We start from the raw sequence: 19,427 nt of genomic DNA, 5'->3' as shown, positions 1-19,427 counted from the left end.
TGCAATAGGAGTAGAACTTGTAGCTCCAAGAACATGTGCACTCCCAGAAGATGAAATTGTAGTAGCAGCAGCAGAGGGAAGAGGACTCCTTTTTGCAGTAGCCATATGAGCAATAGTCCTAGCTTTCTTCGCGGAAGGAAATGCCTCGACCTCTCGTGCCAACCTTGCTTTCTCTTCCTCGGATATTTCAGTGCATATTGTAATCCCCTCTCCCTTGATGCCAAGAAGATGGGCCTTCACCCTATCAGGAATCCCACCTCTTTTCAATCCACAACGCCTGCACATGAACTTGCGAGTGCCTCCTTTCTTGGAGTCGTAGCCACCCAGGAGATCGACTTGACTCCACCAAAAATCTGATTGGGTGAATTCTACCTCCAAATGAGACTCAGGGGTAGGGTGTCTTGAAGCCATGGAACTTTGGAAGCTTGTTGCTTGAAAGGGGGGCTGAAACTGCAAAGAGAGCCAAGGGTTGAAACTTGAAAGAGAGGGCTGAAGCCTGAAACTTGAAAGTGGGGCCTGAAAGAGGAGGGAACAGAAGGCTGAAAGAGAGGGCTGAAAGAGGGGGCTGAAGGAGGGCTGAAGGAGGGCTGGAGGGGAGAAGATGATGATGGAGGGCTGAAGCAGGCTGCAAGAGAGAAAGGAGAGGAAAGGAGTGAATGGGGCTGAAGGAGGGCCCCTAAACCTTGAGGATGGATGGACTCTAGAGAGAGTATGAACTATGAGGCTGAAGGAGTGGAAGGAGGCAAAAATTGGAGGCAGAAAGGAAGAAAACGGGGCTGGCGGCGCATCTCGCAAGACATTGGAGACCTGGCAACATTTGTTGTTTGAAACGCGGCGTTTCAGCAACCTGAAACGCGTTTCAGGCTGGCTGAAACATTTCAGCCAGCCGTTTAGGGAGATCATGACACACAGCTAGACTCCACTCAGAGCATGATCACTGAGTTTTTCTAGCCCGGTGGTACTGACCAGCAAGACTCATGGAGGCGGTGGCTACGAGGACCCGAGCTAGAGTCACGAACTCTTTAGTGTACAGAGGCACAGATCACGCTAGGAGACCTTCCTTCCATGCTCACTAGACTGGATGCACGACCCATAGGAGTCGTGAATTGAAGACCACGCGTATTACTCAGTATTGATGATGCTAATATCGTGAAGTTTTATATGGAGGTTCAATAGGTTTTAGTTATCATAGAACCTTGTACATGCCACTCTGAGTCGCTTGGTCACAATGCCAGCTATGGACTTCGATTCGGCCACTTTTTTGGTATGTAAATCTTTTATGTAAAAAATAAAATAAAATTGTTGGGGTGAATAGGTCCTGATGTTCGAAAATTCGCATTAGTATTAGTGTAGGTCGGTGTGCAAAAAATTACAAGGTTTTGTGCCAAATTGACAGCCCTTTCTCGAAGCTTCGTCCTTCTGGAAGCTTTGGACCGCCTCTGGCTTCTATAAATCTGAAGGGCGCTGTCTCTGTCCTGCCTCCACTCTCCCACTGGCTAGCTGCCGCCGCTCGACTACTGTGGTCTTCTCTTCCGTCCTCCCTCAATATGTGAAATCTGGTGAAATCTGTGAGTGACTTTGGAAAACATTTCAAGGAATTGCATTTAAAGATTCTAAAGTTTCCATGGACGCAATTCGAAACATTGTAAAAGTTCCATTGCTATCATACTCCTTGAGATTTTGAAACATTTGTAAATAGAGTTCGTCATGTTGTGCCACGCCTGCAAAACTTGGCTGCTTGTCTGCAATTTTTGAAACTCCTAGCTGTGAATGATGAAATTGTCTTGCCAAATCATTAAATAATATTGGTTAAGGGGTGGGTCTGCATGTAACCCATTCCAGTAAGCGCCCTTTATTCCCTAATTTTGTCTTAATTCAGGTCTAGTGTAATGATCTCTTCACTATGGTGGAACTTGTCCGTGTGTGTTTTTTGGTGCTTCTGATCGTGCTCTTTGCTTAAGTAGCTCCAAGATTTTCCACAGATTTTGCCTGACTCCCTCGTATTACCTCTTGGCATTTTGACATTAACCTTCACAACTCAAAATTTCGGTTGTGAATTAATAACAAAAGCCTTTGTTTTCTTTCATTGCTAAACAATTCAAGCTCAAAAAGTACTGTTTGTGAAACACTGTGCCTGTTTTGTGGAAATTTGCAGCTTAACAGCCAGAGCCGAGTTTCCAGCTGCAACAGTGGTCTTGGATGGATTTGGTGCAGGCTCCTTAACACTACCGCGTTTGAGGAGACTAGTATAACAGCTCCGAAGTGATTTATATGGACCATTCTTGATAATATTCTAAAGTGTAAACAGTGTAAAGACAGTAACAAGGACAATCTTTGCAATTTACTAGGATAAGGTATTCTCCATCTTCTTCCAACTCACCAACAACAATCATGCACACGGTGTAGCTCCTCCAAGGACAATCCAGCCTATTTTGAGAGTGGGAGTTCCACCCATAGTCCCTTATTTTTTAAATCTAATAACACAAATCTAGAGACGAGTACATTTGTACTAAGCCAAACCCTTGGGGGTTGTATGTGATGGTAAGTTTCTTAACATACTTAAGGTTGCATTCCAATACTCTCTAGAGAGGATTCTAAATGATTCTATGTAATATTGGTGTGTGTAATATTGTTAAAAGCACATTTGTAAATAATCTAAATGCTACTATCTACACAATTTGTCTATACCGAATGCTGGAGATGGATGCAAGTTTGACAAAAGAATGGAGTTTGAGTAGTATACAATATGTCATAAAGAGGCAAACTATGTCATTGATTATGATCTCGTATGCTCCTTGAAAATAATGCGCTATCGCATTAAATTTATGTTCTCTCTTAGGCTTTCCTTTTCTCATGTGCCTACTCATACTAAATTTTCTAGTCCATAACTTGATTGGTTAACATTGTTCACATTTTTTTGGTTAACAATGTTCACTTATTGCAAAGGCATTTATCTTACAAGACAAATGATTCACTAATTGTTCTTTAAGTTCCCAATGATGGATATGGATGTTATTTATTTTTAAAATTTGTTGTGCATTTTACAAAGTTTCTATAAATTTAGCTTGAAAATATAAGAATTGTACTTAACTCGATTTGCGATAGGCAGCCTTTCCATCGTGGAGCATGTAACTACTAACTCAAAATTGAAGTACTATTTTATCAAATTTTAAAGGAAAAAAGACAAATGAGTAAAATAGTGGACATGAGACGCGACACAGGGTTTGTGAGGACCCGATCCTCCCTACAAATGTTAGGGGTGGCAATTTATTATTGATTTTGTGATGTCCATATTTTGGAAGTTGAAGTCCAACAAATACATGAATAAGGCAATACAATAACTGATTTTCATTGTACACACTGTCACATGGACTACGACCATGTGAATAAAAGATGTAGTCATGCTTTAGTCTTGCATTCATCTTGGACTCCCTTGCTTCCTCGCATTGATAACATGCATTAAATGAGAGGAATGTTATAAGAATTTAGATTGAAAACAAGAAATTTTGAATGGACGAGTCATTGAAAAATATTTATATGATAATATATAATATATAATTATACTAATCACATATAGTGTGGAGGGGGAGGCGGCACGCTTTTTACAAAGAGTTATAATTCGAGGGAACGGGTCTTTCCTTGAGTGTCGAGATGACGTCGAGAATATGAACGTTAATAATATTAGCGTCGAGAATAAGCATCGCGAATGGATAAGACGTCATATTATCTGAATGTCAATAGTCGTAATTGTAGTCGAAAGCTAGTAAAATCACCACGAATGTCGTGTTAAGAGGAATTTAAATGCTTTTCTTTTGGCAATTTCTTTGACCTTAGAGGTAATATTTGTAAAGGTGGATTCTTCTATTGCCATGTTGCATGGAAATTTATGGTTACTTGTCCAAGGAAGGGGATGCTTATGCGGTAAAGATAATTCTTGCGCTTCAAAACCACAAATAATGTGAGCAATAACGCTAACTTTTAAGAACATAACAATCAAGATATGCCGATGTCACATTAAAACTATTTGATCTCAGGAGCAGAGACATACCACGATACTAAGTCAGTCATTTCATAAAGGTTTACATGTCTTTGGCTATGTGTCAGCGAGTGCTACCATGAGCTTTTTTGACTCGTTCAAAATAATTTTTACAAACTTCATGCCATCTCGCACCTGCACACTCCTAATAGTAGAATTAAAAGTTTTGATACTCGAAGAGCTGGTAGGGCTTGTCTAAAGGAAGAGATAGCGGCCACCATACTTAACGGCTTCTCCAGCAGCTCTAACAATAGCAATTACAATTACAATTACAATTACAATTGTAATTTCAATTGGAGTCAGAGGATGACTTGATCTTGCTTGCAATAATACTAGTTTTCTCCTCTAAATAGAGAGCGACTGGTCAAAAGATGATAGCTTCTTGTTGAACATTTCGCTAGAAAGTTGCTCATGTTCTTCGTACTAGAATAAGCCAAGGAGAGAGAACTTGCTTGTTGACTTGATGCGAATATTCACAAAGAAGGACATTTGCAAGCCTATTTGTCATCTGACTATGCAAGAGGATTCCTTTAGCAGATTGTTTATGCAAGAGGATTTCTTTAGCAGATTCTCCATCGGAATGGCTAAACTCTTCATGCTTGATACACACAATTTTATATAGCCAGTTTCTATATAGCCAATATGCGCCTATGGAGGAGCTTAGCAACCTTGTGATGCTTATTGTGGCTGAATTTGCAGAGCTATGTCCAAATAGTACATTTGTTAGAGATTCAATACCTTGAGTTGCAGAATGCGGTGAACTTTCTCCATCATCAAATTTGGTCCATGGGATCCACGATCTATTTTGCCCCTTTGTTATGTCTTCTCCACTATTTTCTTTGTCGACAACCTCAACTTCTGCAGAAGCTTTCTATTGGAGTAGATCATCAATAGTCTCTCTATAGTCTGATGTCTCTTTCCACTAGATCCTACTTTTGTGTGTGGCACCTGTAGTTGAAAAAGCTTACCCTCTTCTCGTGATCCCTATACTCATTATTATTATTTGCTCATGATTAATAATAGCAACAATTATCTTCCTTTTCCAAGATTCCATGGCAAGATTTGGCTCAATGGGTTTTGCAAACTTTTGGCTTTGTTCTATCAATGCTATTCTTTAGTTGTGGGTCCTCATGGTTTGTCTAGAGTTGATTTTTTGTGAATGTTTGCGTGCGAATTGCAAAGGTCCTCTAGGGTAGTGATCCAAAATTTTCTTCCTCTCTTCGCCCTTTCAGAGTTGCTTCAATGGGGTCTCTTTCAATTGGGAAACACAGAAGAGACATTGATGAATACGATCCATTTGGTTGTCCAAGGCAAGAGGTAGACCCTCAATAACATGCTGTCAATCGCCACATTAAATACTGTCACCTACACTTTGCACCCTTGCTACGTGATCGCTTTATAGACTAAGGTGCTTTTGCAATATGTGAGAAGGCCAACCAAACTCAAATCCTAAACTAGCCCTTTGAATATAGCGAATTGTTAGAAACCTAAGGATGAAAATAGAAGTAAAATCAGACTGGTATTCATCACCCAAACTGATTATATTAGTCAGGCAAATAAAGAGTGGTTAAAATAACCTTAGTCCACAATATAGCACATGGCACATGGCATTGTGGCATGCTGATGTGGCAGCCATGATATGTGGCATTGGATACATGGCAGCCATGAGGTGGCACAGGCACATGGCAGCCTGTGAGATGGCATAGGACATATGGAGGGCCATGCAGGCCCATGGCACAAAAACTATAGAAGTCCCCATGCAGCCCACCATTCCAAGGGAGCCACCTTCTCCATGCCTTCTTCCATGGGTTGAACTGATGCAGATTACCGATTCCACAAAGAGGCAAATTCAGAGGCATTCTTCAAGCTTCAACACTGTTTTTTTGCAAGGCTTACCATACCAACTGGCGTGATTGATGCGCAAGATTTTCATAATTCTTCTGCTCCTCCTTCCACAGTGAAGGCTACATCATCTATTGCTACATCGCTATGGACTTTCACTCTCCTGAAAGGCTCTGAAGCCTAATCAAGAAAATTCCCTTTTCCTGCTTCCTCATCTTTGGCAAGGAGTTTCGAAGAAACTTAAATCAATCGAGTGATCTTCCTTATGTCAGATGTCAATGTTCTCTCACCGTGATCACTCTCTACCCGAAAGGTTTCTAAAAAGTTTTGCGAATTTGTCCACGTAGATTGGAAATCGGAAGAGGCAAAAGTTTTGTTCACCATGTCCAAAACTGTTAGAACAATTCCTACCCTGCAGTGTGATCAAATTTTCACCACGCAAACCTTCAGTCGATCATCGAATTTTGAAGTCTGCTAAAACCTCTGCTATGCCGGATCAAGATGGACCTAAGCTTGGGCAAATAAAAGCAATTCCAAGAAAGCCATGGCCTAGTGACACGTTACAAAGAAGCTGACTAAAGAACCTGCAGTGGGGTACAAAAGCCAAGGAGCTAACGAGGCTCTCATCCACTACGACTAGCCTTGTGATCAATCTATTTATATAGATATTGTTTCTTCGTGTTACTGCCCGATTGGAAACTAACTCGCCAACTGATCGTGGCCTTTGTGCCTTGCGTGTTACGAATCACAAGGTAGCGGATTTGTGGCTGATTTTTGTACAAGATCATTAGCTTATATCTGTGTGTTCTGTTACTTGACAGAATTCTATATCTAAAATAAATGATGTTGGCCGAGACTTGCGTTTGCCATTGTTAGGAGCTAGCAAATCGAGCCACTTATCATTGCCTCTCGAATAATTCAAAAGAGTGCTTTACGAACCTGCACCGGAGACTCTTGTCCTTCCTGCACCTCCCGTCACAAATTCTTATTTCTTTCCTATTACTTAGAACGAACTCTTTGTTCAAACGTTTATATAGATTTCTCTTGTTTTACGTTTCAAAAGCAAGGAAATGCTTTTAGTTCTGCACCGCTTTTTGGACAAAAGCTGAAAGCTTCACGGTTAAAAGCTCGATGATTCAAATTAAACAATAGAAATCAACAACAATGGCTCACATTCATGACACATGGCTAAACGAGGTGGGTAAAAACCAAAACATCTCTTTAGGCTGCTTGTCGTAAATTATGTAGTTGTAGGGATGTTGCAATGATACTTCTTGATTTTTTATTTGCATAATGGATTGTGGTTTTGGAACTTGTTGGTGAATAGGGCATTTTATATGTATAAATTTAAGTGAACACATTAAATGTATGTAGATTTCATGTTCTATTGAGAGTAGCCTATATGAGTGTGATCATGATGTGATAATATATTCTTCATGAGTCTCAAGTTTGGAAGAGTCCTTGATTATTGTTTCTTAGAAAAAAGAGGCTTGGCTTGCATTCAAGACAAATGTTTAGTCATAACAATAAATTGTGGACAAAGAGGGACCGTGTGGTACATTCAATGAAACTGTTTTCTTAGCTCTGAGATTGGACATGGGAGGAACGTGTTGGAGCACCCGAAGACGTTTAGCACTTTGATGTGTCAACAACAAATGCTGAATTTTTGACGGTGCCTCCAAAAGTAGTAGCAATATCAATAATGGACCATCATTTTTGATGTGGGCATGTGGAAGACCATGTGAATTGGACAACCAAAAATGTTTTATCTCTTTGTTGCCCTTACTAATCTCATGGAATGTCACTAAACTGGATTTAGAACAATGCCTCAAAAACTAATAGTGATATTAATGATGCAATTGAGCTCCTTAAACTTATCCCTCGTAGTAAGCTTCGAAAAGCTACAGAATGGCAAATAAATGCAACAAGAGTATGCATTCAAAACTGGATTTAGAACAATACCTCAAAAACTAATGGTGATATTAATTATGTAATTGAGATCGAAAAGCCGCAGAATGGTACATAAATACAACAAGAGTATGGGTAATACAACAAGAGTATGGGTTTAATCTTTGCCTCTCTATAATTATAGCCATTTGTCAAGCTATAAGTGATAAACTCGAATCGTCAAACTAAATTTTATAGAACTAGTCAAATTAATGCAAACATATCCACTTTTATGTACGCAACAAATGCAACCACATCCCACATGCAAAATTCTATGCCACTTTTGATAGAAAAGACGTGCTAAAATGGCCAAAACATCCCAATAATAGTATCCTACAAAGATGTACTTGCAACCAACAAATTATTGTGCCATTTTGGCCTAAATAGGTCTTGATGTTTGAAAATTCGCATTGGTATTAGTGTATGCTCGGTGCGCAAAAAATTAACGTAAAGTTTTGCATCAAATTGATGGCTCTTTCTCGAAGCTTCCTCCTTCTTGAAGCTTCAAACCGCCTCTGGCTTCTATGAATCTTAGTAGCATTCTCTTTGTTCTTCCTCCACTCTCCAGCTGGCTAGCTGCTGCCACTCGATTGCTTTGGTCTTTTGCTATGTCCTCTCTCTTGGCCCTCTCCCTACCTGCTCCTTGCCTTTCCCTCCCTCTTGTCCTTTCCCTCTTGTCCATCTCATCCAACATTCCCAAACATACATTCGCTCCTCTTCCTCACTGCCCTAACACTCCTCTATATGACTCCTTAGCCCTCTGGTGCCGATGGGAAGATCCACTGTTCCAGGTGCCTCTGAAAATGTCATGGGAATTTTCTTTGCAAATTACAAATAATCTCCAATTGATTCTATGTTAAATAATGTGTTGTTTGCTAGTGAGTTTTTGAATTAGGAAGAGTGAATAGGGCCCCCAGTGTGAAGAAATGCTATATTAATTAATTTGTTTATGTTTTTGGAGGGCCGCGATGCTTAATTAACATAAGGTTTGTGCATTTAATTGAGGGGGGGTGGGCTGATTGTGGCGCAGGATTTTTCCAGAAGCCTCCTTCCAGTTGGGAGTAGCACAAGCTTCTTCCAAAAGCCTTCGCATGCTGCCCTGGGGTATAAAAGGAGTGGGGACAATGGATTGCAAGCAGAGAAGGGGGGCTGTGAAAGCCTCCCAAGGACAAGGAGGACCTCCTCACCTTTTGAATTAGGAAGAGTAAATAGTAATGAATAGTAGGGATTCACATATTATGTTCTATGTTTATGTGCATTCACAAACCTACCCAAACTTGCAAAAATGAAATGCGTAGTTTTTAGCTTCACCAATCTAAAACCATCAATAGCACAATCAGCAACTAGGGTCTCTCAAATACCTTCCCATCCCCCCAATGGTGGGAGTAGACCATTGTGCAGGCATAATCTCTCATAGTTGCACAAATATTCACACAATTCCATGCACCCAAACATGCACTTAGCTTCATACAAAAATCATCCTAAAAGGAAACATCATGTTATGTGGTATGATGTTGTGAAAACAACCATGGCTTTATAGGGTTCTGATCTTGTTCACAACAAAATTTATGATGTTATATGGCCAACTATGATTTGTTATTGGATATATATATTTTGGATACATCTTAATATCTCTCATGAAACTAGTTGGAAATGCTATATGGTAGAATGTACACAACTCTTTTTAAAAGCACTAACAAGTAAGAGTTGGAAAGGCACTCTTTTTTACAGACACTTGATCAATCCTAAACACATAAAGTAAGCTAAATTTAAGTAGCATATAAGATTTGATGTAGAGGAGGGTACTTCATCATGAACTTTGGTATTGAAACCCACAAATTATATTAAAGACTAGCATTGCCTATGCCTCTATCTTTAACATTGATAGACGTATTGCAAAGTTCTCAGGCATGATGTTTACAATGCACACACGTGCACATGCAAGCTAATCGATGAGCCTTAACTCCTACACTAAACATGATGTTTACAATGCACACACCTGCACACGCATGATGTTTACAGTGTGCATGTGCACATGTGTGCATACACATGCACACGCAAGGCAATAGATGAGTCTCAACTCCTAAAATAAACATGAACCCCTCTAGTTGGAAATTGGTAACATGTTAAAATTTTTATTTTCATATAGTAAAGTTTGTAAATAGAATAAAATTTATCTACAAACCTTGGCATGTTGACCTAGGGGTTAAGTACTAAGGGACTTGGCACATGGATGGGGCTAGCATGGATTTAGGATGGGAATCCTTTTGTCATCATTACTCCCATTGTAATCCAAGTGGTCTAGAATGGGTTGAGGATGAGAGCAATAACTTTTTCTCCCATCTTAGACCATGGCCTCAAGACCCTGGGAGCCAGAATGGGATCCCTTTTTTTTGGGATTTGAAAGCATGGAATAATGACATGTGTCTTTGTATGCACCTCCTAAACACATGAAATGATGCCATGTGTCCTCTCCCACCAGCCCATCCCTAGTTCTTTTGATTAGTAGCACATGGTGGGAAGGGAATATGATAGAGATACATTTGAATATGGTTGGGATCACTTTTTCCCATTCCCATCTTATTTCCTCCCATGTGCTAATGCCCAGAGTGATGAGTTAATACGTATTAATATTTTCTTATATTATCCTACAAACATGCATAGGGCTAAATCTTTTACATACTATTACCACCTTCTCTTACATAGGTTTTTCTTTCTCCACAACTTGAGAGGTCATATCCGGATAGCAAGCATAAGAGAAACCATGGTTCATGGCCAAAAGTGCTCACAATGTTTAGCAAACATGAATAAGTGCATGGAGAAAACAAATCACATGGAATAAGGTGACAACGTACTTGCAGCAGCAGTAGTCAAGCATTAGGAAGCATACAACACTTATGTTTGGTATATAGACTGCAAGAGGCCATTCACGACATGACTTCATGCAAGGAGCTCTTTTCAAGATATGGTACCAACACCCCAATGAATCAAAATGGGCAATGCATGTTAGTCCAAATCTACTCTCTATGTCATTTGCACAAGCCGATACTTTTCATGAACTCGGTACTTATGCACTGACTAGTGTGTATGTGAGTGGGACATGAAAAGATCTTCTACTTGTTGCAGTGTATATGTTGATAAGCTCTTGATTGAATGCATATCGAAGGTATAGATGAATTAGCTGAAGGTAAAACTTAAACTCAATTTAAAATGAAACATTTGGGTTTGGTGCATTATGGAGATAATAGAAAGATAACGATGCCGATCATCAAATTGGGACTGTTATGGACTTGTGCACACCCACCACACAACCAGAACGAAAAATCATTAGTTGTCTCATGTACATTGTAGTTTGCACAAGGCCATGTTACAAGATGCCTACATCCTTGTAGACCAGAGAGAGTCCAAAAATAATAAATACTCTACTTCTAAGCTATCTTCCAAAATGAAATTTGCTTTAGATAAGAAATCGTACTATCAAAATAATTAAACCAAATACTTTAAACATCCATTTTGATAGAGTAATCTTGATCCTAAGAAATGAGTGTTGTCTTAAAACATCAATTTTGATAGAGTAATTTTGATCCTAAGAGATGAGTGTTGTCTTGAAGAGATGATATACATACACACCTTCTTAGTGTCAAACTACACCCATCTATAATGTAAAAACAAACTCCTCCACAATGTTTATAGATTTCAATGAGGGCCAAATAAATGATTGCTTTATTCCAAAATTGGTTTCACTTGGAAGTTCATCTCTTCTATACTTTTATCTATATTATTCTTAGCCTCTTTTTGCAGCATAACACTAACGTTTGTCTCATCCTTTGTCACAATGTTAACATCTACAGCTATTAGTATAGCTATCACATGCCATCAACACTATCAAAACCATCTATCTCTACACTCTCCCTTGTATTAACAACTTGACTCCCACAGCCCACTCATGGAGTTTTGAATTAAAGGCTCACTACTTGCTGTAAGTTTTGGCTCCCTACTTACCTCACCTTCTCCATCTCTCTCTAAAAAGGACCTTATGTGTCCTTTTGGGCTTTATTTTCTCTGTTTACACCTCTACAGCCTTCCTTTAACTACAACACCATGCATTTCTTCCTCGTTGTGGCCTTCCGTATGACAATTGAAACCTCAATGGTTCTCCATAGCATTTCATCCCTTCACATCTTTATGCACATGTTTTGAGAATACTTCTCACTAGATCCATTTGAGTCTTCTAATGTAAACCTATCATCCTTATCACTAGAGCTTGAAACAGTTTTCCCTCTTTGTTGCTCTCTTCGATCTTGAAAGCTTCATCCTCTGCCACTACTCTCTTTCCACTTGCAAGCTTCTATACCTTTTCTAGAGCATGCTTCTCAATATCATGCAATTAAACCATATATCAAAGTACTTGACCTGATATAGAGTATCAATGATATTCACATCAATACTGTATGCAATACTACTCCCTTTTTAATGATTGAGCTAATGCCACTACCCATTCATCCATGTAGTATACTTCAACCACAACTTGTATCAAGGAGGTATGGTTTGGTTTTTGATAGTCCACATTGTGGGAATTAATCTAGCCTTTTCTTTCTCTTGGAATGAGAGCCTAAGAGTCTTTGGATTTTGAGAGAAGGAAAACTCCCTCTATGTAAAAGTATAGGTTGCAAGACCTCAATGGTAATGCCAAGATTTTGGTCATTACGTAGCACTATGCGATGAAACACCTTCACTAGTAACCCCCAAAAGTAGATGTGAGACTGGCAAGTAATGGTTTCCTATGTGTTTTTATGATAAAAATGACCAATGTTAATCTTTGTTACTGTACCAAGGATCTTGTATGACAAATTCTATAAGCTCCATAGTCCCTATATCGCGAGGTCCTGTAATTTATCAAAGAACATACATGGAATCTTGTTACCATCATTGCTAATTGTCATGAAGTGGTTTGTGTCAATGCCATTGATTGATACCAAATTTATAGTATCATTGACAAAGCAATACGATAGAGGAGCTACTACCAAAATTGTATCCTTTATGGTTATCTCCATGGCATTATCTCATCTTCATCATTTAATGATCTCTTTGTTCGTACATCTTTTGACACTCTTGCATCACTGTTTCATGACTTCATTCACATGATTGGACAAGTCTTGTCAGCCATTTAACCAAGGCCACAAGTGAGAGATAGAAAGATACATAGATAGATAGAGAGAGAGAGAGAGAGAGAGAGAGAGAGAGAGAGAGAGAAGATAGATAGACACACACTCACACACACACACACACACACACACACACACACACACACACACACACACACACACACACACACACACACACACACACACACACACACACACACATATAGATAGATAGATAGAGATAGATAGATAGAGAGAGAGAGAGAGAGAGAGAGAGAGAGAGAGAGAGAGAAAGAGAGAGAGAGTTATTTGTAAGGAAAAGAGATCCGAGTTGAGAGGATAGCATAGGAGAGAGTGAGGAGGAGGACAATGAGGAGGGAGTGGAGAGTTTATACTAAGAATATATAGCCTTTTAGGTCTATCTTTAAGGTTTTTTAACTTTTTAGTTTTTAAAGCCTTTTTTAGCCTTTTAGGTACAACAACCTTAACCTCATACTTCATTCCACCACCTTTGTGTTGTCTTTACATCTCAACCTAGTGCTCATTTAAAAAATTTAAGAGATGCGGCAATAGTGAATCGCCTACCAACCTATTGACCTTCAAAAATTTGCTACTTGTTTTTAAAAATTCACAAAAATGCTCCATGAGGTGAATTACCTTCCAACCTCTTACCTATGCTTTAAATTTTGGTTTTTTCTGAAAATTCGAATTATTAGGTTTTGGTAGCTCAAGACTATAAGCTTTTGCATGCAATACTTTTCTTTGTACTTATTTAAAATAATATATTAATATAGATATATAAATTTAAATATAATAAAATATATCTCGAAAATATTTAAATGATGATATTCATTGAAAAAATTTCATAGATTTAAAAAATAGAAATTGATAAAGAATATAAGTATTAATAAAATAAATAAATTAAAAAATACAACGATAATATTATGCAATAAAGAATATAATAATTATAAAAAAGTAAAAATACCAAATATGTATCAAAATCATAAGCTAATTGAAGAATTAGTAAATTATGCAAATATTCAATACGCCTTCCAATTTAAATAAATTATTGAAATGATATTATTGAAAAAATTAAATAAGAATAAGAATAAAGATAAAATACAAATACAAATAAGAATAAAAAAATAAATTGAAATTTATTTTAAAAGTTTGAAATAACAATATGCAATACAACAATATCATTGTTATTAAAAATAATAAAAAACAATATGTACTAGAATCATAAACCAATGACAAAATTACTAAATGGTGTAAATATTTAATCCTCTTTTCCCAATTTTGGTAAATACTTTAAATAATATTATTTAAAAAGAAAGAAAATAAATATATCAATACATTTTTTCAAAACAAAGAGACCCATATTATGTGGATTGACATTATTGATATAGTCTAATACAATAAAAAATATACATAAAATTATAAATAATAATAAATAAATATTACTAATAACAAAATGGAATCAAATAATATCATTATTATAAAAAATAAAGAAAAAGAAATATTTACCAAAATCATAAATTAAAAGAAGAATTAGTGAATGATGCAAATAATTAATCCCCTTCTCCCACTTTTGTAAATTATTTAAATAACATTATTGATAAAAATAACTAAATAAATGAATACATGTTTTAAAAGAATGAGGCCCATAGTATGATTGAATCAGAGAGCAAGCCTATGGCTCATAGGGCTGATCAAGATAAAATAACAACTTGCATTTCACCATGGCCATTGCTTAAATATGACTAATTGACATTGTGCAAGACTATATATTTTTGGCATAAGATCATCACTCATTGCTAGAGTATGACTACTATGAGGTTCTTATACCATGGCATAGGGTCTAGTAACAATCTTTCCATTTTATTCAATAGAACCATCTTGGAGGATGAAGTACCTTGAATGTTTTTCTACACTCTTTATACTCTTTTAAAGAACTTGCCATAGCTTGATTAATTCACAAGTTAGTTTTCTTATATAATGTTGGCTAGCATATGAGACTTCATTTAAACCTATTAAAGGAGATCTCTTTCATCATATTCCATTTAAGAATCCTTAATTTTTGATTCATATATATATATATAAAATTGATGGGCATGATGAAGCTATTGATATGAAGAGCATGAAGATTTTCCAACACCAAGTTTATTCCAAAGTGTATCTATGAGGTACTCTTGTATAATATTTCCAACACCAAGTTTATTCCAAAGTGTATCTATGAGGTACTCTTGTATAATATTTTATATATGGATTGTCATGATAGATATCATGATTTTCCTATCCATGGTCCATCATTTAGCTCTTGTTTTTGCCTTCCAACTTGTACTACTAGGAATTCATTCCTAATTGCATACCAACCACATGTATGTAAGAAAATGAATTTTCCTAAATGGTCAAGGACAAGGAGAGATGGGGGGGGAGGCTTCAAAATACAATTCATAGTAGTTCACCTTTATAGGTCATAATGCTATCAAATGGGGACTAGCTTTCTTAAAATCATAGTTGCCTAAGACCGAATCTAGAATTGTAGTAGCAGTTGGAGGAGCATCATGGAAACATGGTCATAGGTATTAAGGGCACCTATAATATTATACATGATGTTGCTATAGCATTGAATATATTGCTTTTGTGCAATATGATCACTAACATAGAAGACTTTCCGTGTGTTGAGGATGACAATATGGGATCACAAAGGAAAACAATGAAGGGGTTGGTGGGATAAGTGATGCAATAATAGGGATTGAGAATACTAGTGAGTGATATTGACCATGGTATTTCCACTCAAGTGAAGGATATATATGGGAGAACAACTAACTGTGATGTTGGTTGTGGCTCTTGGTGACCCATTTATTCAATGAACTTATTTGAAAGATTTCCATTTCCAAGATATTATAAGGTATCAAATAAGATCAAGGACACATCATTTTATTTTATAGATCAATATTCAAAAGAAAAGCATTCATGGTCTCACAAGTGGGCAATGAAAGATACTATGATAAGAAAGAAATTATTGGAGTGCTAAGAAGCATGGTGCAAATTCTAGGACCCGCGACCATGAAAGTGCCTACCATGTGATTTTGTTATTAGAAATTTGCATTAGATGAGTGAAAAAAGTTGCTTTGAGGCCATACACCTAGGTACTTGGAGTAAGGCAAGGCCTAATAAAGACATAACCATCTTCATCAATAGTTTTCTTGCTTCCTTTGACAAGCTCATTAGAACTTGAAGACATGACTCTACAAACATCGATTGATATCCATGGTTAATGGGATAACCATTTGCAATTGAGGGCATTAATGGTGGTTAAGTGGACTATCACATGGTACAAATTAGAGAATTTGGTTAAAGCTGAAAGACAAAGTGGTTCATAAAATTCATTGGATTGCCTACAAGTTTAAATGACAAAGAACAATCACAAATGCAACAACAACACTAAATAAATCCGTGAAGAAAATGCATTTCCCACTCTCATATTCAATAAAAATGCCAAATGGAAGTCTAGTATACCAACATTATCTTCCTTTGGAAAAATGCATTTCCCACTCTCATATTTAATAAAAATGCCAAATGGAACTCTAGTATACCAACATCATCTTCCTTTGGGAATGAAAAAAGTGCTTGTACTAGAGACTATTAACAAAACTTTTATTAATGCTTGAAAAAACCCAACCATACAAATCAACATCCTACAGTCATTGATAATGGGAGAAGAAAACAATCCTACAACCATGCTTGAAAAAACCCAACCATACAACCCAACAATCCTACAATCATTGATAATGGGAGAAGAAAACAAAAACAAACTCAATTGTCAGAAAGAAACTGGCCTATTTTTGAAGAACCTTGCTCCCTACTGGGGGAAATGTTTAGGCGAGAAGACCTAGGTGAGTGGTTGCATTTTAGGCAAGTAGTCACAGTTTTTTTGGAGCTTTTAGTAGTTTAGGCGAGTGTGCCTTGGTGTGAGATAAGGTACTTACTAGTGTTCTCCATGCCCTATTTTGTGCAAGAACGTGCCTTCTACCATGAACAAGGGCTTTTGCAAAGCAACACATTGTTGGCTCCACAAGCCCTATTTTCTGCAAGAATGTGCCTTCTATTAGTGAGTTAGTGAGGAATGTAAGAACACAGGCTCTTGCAAAGCTACGCATCCTTGGCTCCATGTGGAGATCATTTTCAAGTGTATAAAATTAATCTGTGCGGCTCCCTTGAACAAGCATAATGTTGTTCATCCCACTTCAAGTATGAGGGCATGGTACTTTAATACTAAAATAGGAATTATAGCCCACCCAATTGCTCCACAATAATGAATGTAAGCGGTCATAAGCTCCACTAAATAATAACATAATCAGTCATAAGATCCACAATAATCGGTCATAAGATCTATATCGATAAATATCAGTGCTCATAAGCTCATACGCTCCATAATAATAAATGCAATGGGTCATAAGCTTCACATACATTGCACCACAACAATAAATGAAACAAGACAAACATACCTTCACACAGCTTCTATTTGGTGCAAGGGACCTTGGGTACTCTAGCCACCACATGCATCTCTGCACCTCCCAATCTATCAACTCACCAGGGCACTTCTAGAATGAGTCAGGAAACATGGACAAGGGCCCTTCCTTCACCAACCAATCATTGCACTCCTGTGGTAGCTCCTTGAGATTACCCTTATCAACAAGCAAGTGGAACCTCTTGCAAGCCATAACACACAAGTTATAAACCAGCACTTACCTCTATGTGTGGGTGTGTGGAACCTTATAGAGTGCTATAAAGGAAAGGGTTAGATCCCCTGACCCTAACCCTAAATGGGTTTGTATATATTCTATTTTTTCAACTAAATCTAGTGTACAGTTAGTCATTTGTGGTGTGCTCTCTAGCTATGCCCTCTTCTCCTCTCCCCTCTTCATATTTTGTCATGGTATCAAAACTCCCTTGCCTTCTGCTGAGGCATCGAGATCATTGTGAGTGTTACTTGTACACCGGGTGATGCACTAACATAGGCATCTGTGGTTTCTTGTCACCAGGTGTTGAACTCTTCATGTCCGATGCTGTTTCCAAGAACGTGTCCTGGAAGTGCAATTGGCGGCATGCTCTAAAATACTTAATTGCATCTCCTAGAATTTGCTTGACAAGTGCATCGATATTTGGATCAACATGCTCTCTCAACTCACATGCTAGCTGCACCATCTAGGACCAATAAGTCTCTTTGGCAATGTATCATCTCCATTCCTTATTGTCTTTGGCATGCCAAGCTCCGTCTGCTGCAACGATACATTGGCAGACAACACAAGAAACACCTCCTTTTTCCTACAATTAGACAAAACCATTATTCACATTGTACCATAGAAACATTTATAAATACAAGGGTGAGTTCCATGGCATGGCTACGTAGAACACATTTAAAAATAGGAGACTCCATTAGGGGAGAATTGGGGTCTTTAAAGGGCCCCCAATTAGTGTTTTCTAATTTCCACGGGTTAGTGAGGGATTTGAGGTGTACCAAATGGAGTGCTCCTTTTGTGGGGCAATGCCATGTTGAGGTGGAGGGTGGGCATACCTAGAAATAGAACCTATTGGTGGCTATTCCTCTTAGAGGAACACTCAAACCATCCCCCCACCCCCCCACCCCTCCCTCCTCAACCCATGACCCTCCTCCCATGTGCACCTCCCCTAGACAATCCCTAAATGAATTAAAGAGGTTTGGGCCCTTTTGAGTGAATTTCCCCCCCCTCTTAGTTTGTTGCACACTTGTCCCCTCCTCTTCTTTGGTCCAGCTCCATTCTCCCTCCATTTTTCAAATGTGGGAACTCATTGGGAAGCTGCTCCGCCCCCTCCTACTCTAGTCCACTATCTTTCTCCCTTCCCTGCACATCCTATGGCAACTGTTCGTCCCCCTCTACTCTTTCTCCCTCTATGCCTAGCTATAGCACCTCCTATAGTAGATGCTCATCCACCCCTAATCTTTCTCCCTCTATTCCTAGCTGTACTACCTCCTACAATAGTAGCTAAAATATTTGGGTATATATAGGTTTTAAAGATACTTTATCTCAAAGTTTCACTATCATAGCCATAGTTCTCCTAGCTACCAAATTACCATGGATTCTGCCAAGTCTTCCTTCGATGATTTCATTTCCCATACTCTGTTAGTTGATAGAGAGAAGTTATTTTTTATTATTTAATAAGAGCATAGATGTCCTAGGCACCTACTTGGGAGCCCAAGATGATTTTGAAGACCTCATCAAGTATATGCAATATTGGTGTTTTTCATATCAACTTGATGAGTCTACAAATCCTAACTGATTACTTGAAGTACTAGTTCAATCAAGAACCCAGGTTTGTGAAGTGTTTAGAATGCTTTCGAACCCAACTCACACCCTGCTTTTGAGCCCAACTCACACCCCAAGGGTTTAGGGAGGTGGACATTGATGACC

General features: G+C 38.1%; 1 protein-coding gene across 1 annotated transcript in view; it reads left to right on the top strand.

The window, feature by feature from the left end:
- The window catches only part of LOC147894362 (Haloacid dehalogenase-like hydrolase (HAD) superfamily protein), a 74,300-nt gene extending 71,627 nt beyond the window's left edge, over window positions 1–2,673 (top strand). The window contains exon 11 of the mRNA XM_087384652.1: window positions 2,156–2,673. Within this exon, the coding sequence (XP_087240778.1) occupies window positions 2,156–2,252 (97 nt within the window). The 3' untranslated portion in view covers window positions 2,253–2,673. The remainder of the gene's footprint in view (window positions 1–2,155) is intronic.
- Window positions 2,674–19,427: the final 16,754 nt, after the last annotated feature.

Source organism: Dipteris shenzhenensis, chromosome 14, assembly GCF_047967505.1.
Source record: "Dipteris shenzhenensis isolate YYH24624 ecotype China chromosome 14, Dip_SZ_1.0, whole genome shotgun sequence".
NCBI lineage: Eukaryota > Viridiplantae > Streptophyta > Polypodiopsida > Gleicheniales > Dipteridaceae > Dipteris > Dipteris shenzhenensis.
Note: the sequence above shows the minus strand (reverse complement) of the source record. Positions and strands in the feature narration are given on the sequence as shown.